Source organism: Quercus lobata, chromosome 2 (genome assembly GCF_001633185.2).
Source record: "Quercus lobata isolate SW786 chromosome 2, ValleyOak3.0 Primary Assembly, whole genome shotgun sequence".
Lineage (NCBI taxonomy): Eukaryota > Viridiplantae > Streptophyta > Magnoliopsida > Fagales > Fagaceae > Quercus > Quercus lobata.
This window is the reverse complement of record NC_044905.1, coordinates 29,189,768-29,198,597: the sequence shown is the minus strand read 5'-3', so window position 1 is coordinate 29,198,597 and position 8,830 is coordinate 29,189,768. Positions and strand designations below refer to the sequence as shown.

General features: G+C 41.2%; 1 protein-coding gene across 1 annotated transcript; it reads left to right on the top strand.

The window, feature by feature from the left end:
• Positions 1–5,252: 5,252 nt before the first annotated feature.
• LOC115956739 (2-keto-3-deoxy-L-rhamnonate aldolase-like) lies at positions 5,253–8,572 on the top strand. Its single transcript, XM_031075041.1, is given in 4 exon segments — positions 5,253–5,637; positions 5,640–5,668; positions 5,988–6,029; positions 8,071–8,572. Coding segments are annotated over 4 exon segments (783 nt in total). The 3' UTR covers positions 8,398–8,572.
• Positions 8,573–8,830: the final 258 nt, after the last annotated feature.

Here is an 8,830-nt window from a genome sequence, read left to right as displayed (position 1 = left end):
TACCATTGCCATGTCCCTCTTCAGCGATATGAAGAGTTCTGGTTGCCGAGTATCCCGGAGCCCCTTCATGTCGTGAGGCAAAAGAAGAGGCTGCTGCAGGGCCTCAGCCAAGAATGACGCCTCCCGTCATTGGGATTCCCACAGGGTTGCATCCCAAGAAATTGGAGCGCCATCCAGTTTGAGCCGCGGCGACCATATTCGTTGTTCCCTTTGAATAGCCGCCTCGTCTCGGCTATCAATAGACTTGGTCCTCTTCTCTTTGGGCTCCTTGGTCTCTTTGCCCTTCTTCTGAGGTTTAGCTTTTTCTTGGCCAACCTCACCCTCCTCCAACTCCCCTACAGGCCTTTTTCGCCTTAAATTGGGCATAGGCTGCAGTGCCGCATCTGATGTGGGAGGAGGAGGAGGAGGAGGAGGAGCCTTGGAGGTCGGCTACTCCTTCGGGACATCCTTGGAGGACTGCCCTTTGTTCCTATTGGAGAGGAGGCTCCTGAGACCAGACCTTTTTTTCAGGTCCATTCCTTCTTCTACAAGCTCTTGGCTGGTATCAATTTGCGCGATTACTAATCCAAGATCAGGAGTCGCCGAGGCACGGTCCAAGTCTGAGTCAGAGTCCGAGAGCTCTACTGGCCTAGTTGACACCTCTCCCTCCTCGGTGAAATGGAATTGGTCTATCTGCTCTTCCAAAGACGAGTGCGAGGAGTCGGCTTCTTCCGCTGGGACAACTATTGCAGGAAAGGCACGCTGAGCAGGCAGCTGGATGGGAGGTAAATCTCTCGAAGCAAGAAAACCTAGTATGGAGACGTCGATCCGTGCCAATCACGGACTACCAGCCCTGATTGCTTGGCCGGGCTCCACTAGAGCACGAGTAAGAGGCACGTAGTCCAAAATCAGAGGCGCAGCCCGCAATTGCCCGTCTGCACTCACGTAAATCTTAGCCCATAGAAGGAAATTGAGTGCCTGGACGTTGACCAAACTTAGCCGAGGAGTCGTACGCGCCTTGTCTGCAAGGTCCAAAGAGAGGGTTATGTTAATTCGAGGAGGCAAACAAGCAAAGTCAGAATCGAAACAATAAAAAAAAAGGGGGGGAAAGATCAAAACTAAGATCCTTTCCAAGGGATCTAACTCTATGGTGCCCCACCTGGTTTTCCTGCCTTGACTGGGCAGTGAAGACCGTCGTGCCACTGTCCGGAGACGATCAAAAGGTCGTCCTTCAAGCCTTTGTTGGACTTGGGAAGGCAGGATATCAACCTCACCTCATCGGACCTAGACTTCAAGTAATATGAGTCGCCGAGGCTGTGCAGTTCATATAGATGAACCACGTCATGCCATGTAAGGCCGAGGTTCATCTGATTGTTCAGGACCTCTATGTACCCTAGGATCCGGAACATATTCGCGACGCATTAGTGAGGGGCCAACCTATGACCACGCAAATAATCCCTAGCTATCCTCCCCATAGGGATGGTCATTCCTCCTTCCACAAAGGCTATCACTGGAATGGCAACCTGCCCCGTTCTTCTCTTGATTAAGACCTCCTCTAGAGAACAATACTCTAGACCTACCTCCGGCGAAATACGGTATTTGGCCCTAAAGCCTTCCATACCGACTGGGGAATCTACCAATTTGTCAAGCTTAACCCATCCCCCTAGTCCTAGGTGATGCGAAGACGATTTACTTAAGGAATAACGCTGGAAAAGGCAATGGAAAAAGGAGTACGCACTTACGGGTGAGGAACTTGCAGGAAATCTTCAAAGGGACGACTGCGAAGGCTTGAACGCTTTGAAAGGGAAAATGCGGGAGTGCTCTGAGTGCTTGGATGCTTGTCCAAAAAAGAGAAGGAAATGCCTTCAAAAATCTTATGTATCCGGGAGAAGTTGGACAAACATACTCCCACCTAGGGAAACGGAAATAATTCCAGCCGTTGATCTAACATCCAGCCATTGGATTAAAAAGATATAAAACCGCTAAAAGCAATAATTAGCGCCTCCTGGGTCATTAAACGCCTCCGTCATTAATGAGTCACATGAGAAGCATACCGCCGCACGGGTGAAGCAGGAATCCACAGTAAATAATCCTATGAATGTAAAATGCCTTCGAAAATCTTATGTATCCGGGAGAAGTTGGACAAACATACTCCCGCCTAGGGAAACGGAAATAATCCCAGCCGTTGATCTAACATCCAGCCATTGGATTAAAAAGATATAAAACCGCTAAAAGCAATAATTAGCGCCTCCTGGGTCATTAAACGCCTCCGTCATTAATGAGTCATATGAGAAGCATACCGCCGCACGGGTGAAGCAGGAATCCACAGTAAATAATCCTATGAATGTCAAAATCCTGCCTTTCCCCCTCGGACAAGAAAGAAGGAGCCGGAATTTTGAGGGGCTATTGTAGGGGTGAAATTTACAAGTCAACAGTGGGCTTTGGGCCCCACACGGAGTCAAGAAGGGAAAACGGGGCCAGAAGATTTCCAGCCCAATCCTGTTGGGCTGGACTTATTTAAGGGGCGTCCGAGGAGGAGTGCCTCCTCGGACACACCAAATGGGAGTCCAACGTACACCCTGCACACAGTGAGGAACCATCCCAAGCAAGAGGAAAATGTTAGACGTCCAGAAGGCAACCACAGCTGCTGCATTAAATGCAAGGAAGCTACTTTTCCAGCCGCATTAATGTAGAGAAGACAGGTGAATAGTGTTATCTTGGCCAGTGCAACTCACAGAAAGATAAGGTGGATGTCCGATGGGACAGGCACTCAAGTGAAAGTCTAGATGGTTAACAAGTGTAAGACCCTTATCAATTTAAGGGTGCTATATAAGAGAAGGAAATCCCCATGAAGAGGGGATCGGAGAGTTGAGGAAAAAGAAAGAGAGAGAGAGAGAGGTGAAAGAATTCTGTAGTCTGTAACCAAGAGCAAGAGGTGCACTTATACGTCTCCTTGGATCGATACCCTGTGAACTAAAAATGGAACATTCTCACATTCAATATGCTGCATGACATACATCTAACTGACGTTCACTTCATCTAGCCCTAGTTCTGTAACCCGCTCTCTACAAATTCATTATCTAGGGACTTTTGGGCCAGAACCACTTACTTGCTGGGCCTGGGCCCCAAAAACTGCCCCTTACACATACTTTTCTCAAAGGTTTTATTATGTTGACATGGTCTATTAACCAGAGTGGTGCCAGTGATAAACTGTGGTTGAGAGTAAAATCTTGAAAATGATGTACTAATTACAACAATTGTGAAAAAAAGAAAAAGAAAGAAAAAAGAAGAAGAAGTAAAAAAATGACATTTTTCGCATTACTCAAAGAAAAATATTGTGTAAGAGCAAAACTAGATATTTATACACACACAAACCCACCATTCATTGAGGTTCATATATCCCAATGCAACATATGAAAATGTTGTTTGGATAATGTTTATTACATACTGCTTATTACACATTGTATTACACGTATTTAGTTTTTGAACATAAATCAAGACTTCACAATTTTAGTTTTAAAAAATAAATTATGAGTACGGTTACTACGGTATGTATGTGCAATAAGGCGTGTGCATTAACAATTACCAATGTTTTTATCCTGAGTATCCCAGATGGCAAAATATAAGTGGTCCTATTATTAGACATAAAAAATGTATTCATTCTCAAGTAGGGGTGGCAAATGGGTGGGTTGGGTCATAAATGGGTTGGGTATGTAATTATTCATTTATCCATTTATGACCCGTTTATATATAAATTAATTATTCATTACCCGTCCAATTCATTTAATTAGTAACCCACCCATTTAACTCAATATGGCCTCTCTAAAACTAGTTGCACTTAACCAAGCGATGTCTCTCTCTCTCTCTCTCTCTCTCAAACAAACAGTGCCAATCACTCAGATCAAAATTATAAGAGTGCCTTTGGATTATGCAATTTTTGGTAACTTATTTATATAATATTTATAATATATATATATATATAATTTTTGATAAATTTTATGTTAAATGTGTAATGAGCAGTTAAAAACTAACTCATTTTTTAATAAGTTAAGATTTATATTATTTGAAAAATAAATAAATAAATAAATTGAAAAAAAAAAAAGCAAAAGGCAAATCAACTTCTTCCAAAGGCACACTTAAATCAAAATTTATCCAAAATATAATTTAATCTTCTTTTTTTTTTTCTTCATAAAATTAAACAAACATGATCCCCAAAACTTTCAAAAAGCCTAATAGTCCACATTTAGAGCTAGAACTCAGCCCATGAAATGTAGTTTAATCGAAGATGTTTCCGTCATCAACGTCACAAGCTCCGCCATGAAACCAATTTTCCTAACTAGAGCGGAACGATCTTAGCACAACAACAACGATCACAACAAGAAGCAGCCTTAGCCCTAAAACGCCGTCAAAAAGAAGCCAATGAAATCAACAAAAGCCGTCAAAGCCTCCTCTTCTCCGCTTCCAACAACCACAGCCACAACCATAACCACCACAACAGTAACGATCTCAGCAAACCCTTCGATTCCAATCGCCACCGCAATTGCGACCGAGACTACGACTGTGATCATGATCGTGATTGTGACAGGCGCGATTGTGACCGTGACAAAGACCAGGAACGAGATCGACATCGACGCGATAGAGACGGTGAGCGCAATGAGGATGCCAAGTCTCGTGAGCTGGTGCGGTTGGAGAAATTGGCGGAGCGTGAGAAAGAGAAATTTAGATTCTCGTATTTGGGTTTTTTTTGTTTTTTTTTTTTTTTTTTTTTTGAGAATGAGTATTTGGGCTTATTTAAATTTAAATTTTAGATGAGTTTAGTGAGTATTAGTGGATATATCCATTTAGACCCATCTAATTAAATAACCAAATGGGTCTTTACCCATTTAACCCAAATATTTAAATGGGTTGGGTTAAGACTTATCCAAATAAGGTGGGTCATGGGCAGGTTCATAGATATGGATAAAAATTTCCACCCCTATTCTCAAGTGATCTAGTCTTGCCTGCCTCGGTTTCTACCTCACAAACTGAAATTGTAAAACATACTAGGCCAAATTCAAATGACTGAATGAGAAATACTATAATAGGTAAAAAAAAAGGTGTATAATTTCAAAATGTAGTAAAAACTAAAAAGATTGTGTACGTAACATCACTTAATAGTTCACTATTCCTCCCATTCATTATCGGCTCACACACACAGTTCACTACAACATATATAGCACCTCACCACTGTACACCACACCACATTTCACTAAACAAAGAAAAGAGTCACAATCATGGCCTCCTCACACACACCCAAAACCCTCAAAGCTTTTCTAAACAAAGCTAATGAAGAACCCCTCTACGGTCTCTTCCTCCTTAGTTTCTCTCCCACCTTGGCTGAAATTGTAGGCCATGCAGGCTATGACTTCGTCGTCGTCGACATGGAACACGGCCATGGTGGCATCTCCGAAGCTCTTCCTTGTCTTCAATCCTTGGCTGCCATTCAAACCCCAGCTATCCTCAGACTCCCTGAGAGTTCCGCAGAATGGGCCAAGAAAGCACTCAACTTAGGACCACAGGGCATCATGTTTCCCGTGATCGACGACCTAGAGTTAGCCAAGAAAGCCGTCTCCTATTACCAGTACCCACCAAACGGAGTACGTGGGGCGGCCCATCCTGTTTGAGACCCTCCAAGTATGGAATGGATGATGTTAAATATATTAGTAGCAATGTGATGTGTTATACCATGTTGTATATGTTAGAGTGGATGCGGAAGGAAAGACACAAAATAGGAACAATGAGAACACAAGAATTACGTAATTTAGCCTTGTCAGCCTACATCCACAGAGGAATCCTTTATGGGCTACATATTTATTTTGTAAGAGTGTAGTACAATAACTTGTGTTACAATGAACCCTAACATGAGTATATATAGGCAACTAAATCCTAGACTACTAGTACAAGTAGGAGTGAGCTTGGACCTATTACATTGAGCTAATACGTCTAATATATCTCTAACAGATGAAGAGTATATAAACAAGTGTGAGAAAGAGTTGTTGATTATGTGCTAGGTGTTTTTTTTTTTAATAAATAATTTCTATTTTTTTTACGAAATAAAAATATTCAAGTTTTTAATTTAATTTCCAGAAAAGAAGGTTATTTAAAAAAAAATATTTTTTTAAAATTTGTAATACTGAACTCATCTCTTAAAAGACAACCAGAGAAGATAAATGTTTTGATGAAATATTGCTCATGTTCGGTAGAATTCTTGCCTCTTTAAGAGCCTTCACATCCAGATTGCCAAATGCCAAATGTATGCTAGATTTAGAATTAAAGCCCAAAAACCCCCCAACACCCGGACTTGTAAACACTTAGAATTGCAATAATTTTTGCAATACTGCTACAATACCGTCTTACTTTTATGACGGTATTGTAGACTATTGTACTGATTTTTTTAATCCTTTTTATTCTTTCTCTCTCCTCTACGTTAGAATCACTTTCTTTCTCAACTCTTTTTCCTCATCTCAGAATTTCATCTCCCTCTCTCTGTGTCTTGCTCTATCGTCTCTCACTTTCTCACTTTGTGCTGGTGGTTGGGCCTCCATGTCGGTAAGAAGCGGAGGTCGTGGGTTGCGATTTGGGTTCTTGTGGTTTGTGGGTTCTTCTGGTTTATGGTCGGTGATTGGCGGATTTTGTTGTGGTGTTTTTGGATTTTGTGGGTCAAGTGGTGGTGTGGGTTTGGATCGGTTGTGGCTGGTGGGTTTGGATCGTGGAGATTGGTGGATTTTGGATTTTGGGTTAGGGATTGGCATGGGTTTGGATCAATTGTGGCCGGTGGGTTTGGATTGGAGCTGGGTTTTGGATTTTGGGTTTGGGATCGGTGTGGGTTTGGATCAGTTGTGGCCGGTGGGTTTGGATTGGAGCTAGGTTTGCTTGGTCTGGGTTGATCTGGGATGTGGAGTGATTTGTAATGGGGTCTGGTGGTGTGGGTGTGGGGTTTTGATTTGTGTGGGAGTGAGTTTTGGGCCATGGTGGTGCAGTGGCGGCTTGGGGCCGTGGTTTATGGTTAGGTATTGATCTTGCGTGGGGCTGTGGTTATGGAGACGACGCCCGTGGAGGCGTGGAGATCAGCTTCCAATGGGTTTTGATGGGGTTCTGAATGGATTTTTCGTTGATTTTTTGTGGGTTTCTTTGCATGTGGTGGTGTCTCTGGTTGTCAGGGCAAAGGGCAGATGTGGGTTTCATTTGTGTGGATTTTTGCTTTGATTGTTTTGTGGGTTTCTGTGCATGGTGGTGGTGGGGTGGGTTGTTGTTGTGGTGGTGTATCTGATGGGTTTTTTCATGGTGGTGGTGGTGGTGATGGGATTCTTGTGGCAGAGTTGGTGGTGATTGGTAGTTGAGAGAGAAACAGTGAGGAAAACATAAATAGATGGGGGAGAAGGGTGAGAGTGAGATTTGATTATATTATTTTATTGGGGAGTATATATATATTTTTTAATGAGTTGAATAGGAAAATAAAAGTTGGGATGTTGGGTGTATTGTAAAATGGTATTGTATAATTGATAAAATAGGTTTTTGAGATGGTAAAATAGAATAGGATTGGCATTCCGAATGCAAATGCTCTAAGGGAAACATTATGCAATATTCCAAGGTATAATAATTTTATACTAACTTTTCTCACACGAATACTTGAATAGTGATTCCGTTGAATTTAATTAGTGAGAATTACTGTATATTATTATGTACAATGGGAAAGTACTAGATATTATACTCTTAAAATATTAGTTTATAATAGAGTAATAAAAAAAATTTCCCTCTAACTTATTGCATGTCCAAGAGTCACATAACTTATTAAATGGACCACATATTAATTAGAGGTATTATATCTCAAAATTGGATTGAAGATAATTTTTGTCTAAATTTACTCTACTCTACACTTTCTCATTCTCCCTCAATCTAAATGGATTATTATTCTTGTATAATTATTTCTTCATGAGAATACTTCTAGATGGGAAAGGTATATCCCCCAAATATTTTTTAAATCAATTGTAATTACCAAAACAATTTAAAAAAAAAAAGTTATTAAGCAACAACTGTACTAGCCTGCTGCAGGTTGAATCCATGGAAGCTGTGAAGAACATTAAGGAGATTGCGACCGTTGAAGGGGTTGATTGTGTTATGATGGGACCGTTCGATTTGAGTGTCGGCATGGGGTGGATGAGGGACCCAGCGAATGAGAAAGGGAAGGAGGTGGTGAGGGTTGCTGAGAAGGCTGTGTTGGATTCTGATAGTGAGACCTACTTGGCTGGGTGTGCAATGCCAAATGATGGGCCTGATGAACTTACGAGACGTGGATATCGTATGGTGTGTGGTGGTGCTGATGTGGGATTCTTTAGGAGTGCCGCTGTTGATGATGTGAAAAGGTTTAAGATGAATTGATCACAGACTACATAATGATCAGGGCCCCCAGTTCTTTGTTTTCTAGTTTATTATTTTTGCTATTGTGTTTTTGTGTGTGTAATTTCTTGGATAAAAAGGTTCAGAAATCCTAGATTTCCAAGTTTCGGACTTTCTGCCATGGGCCATGGTAAGTTTAATTTGTCACCAAAACTAACATGAGAAACAAAGAATTATGTTAGAATATTTGATTGAAATGATGTGAATATACAATAAGACCCATGAAATGAAAGGTCTAAATCAATATCTTACCAATAAAGAAAGGAAAATGGTCCATCAATGCTAATAATGTAGTCTTGTATTTATTTGCTTGATTAGAACCCTTTTCTTTACTTTTGTAAGTTTGTCATTTTCCTCAATTAAGATGCCATTTTAATTTGGTCTCATATATTTTCTACAACTTAAGCTATTTCCT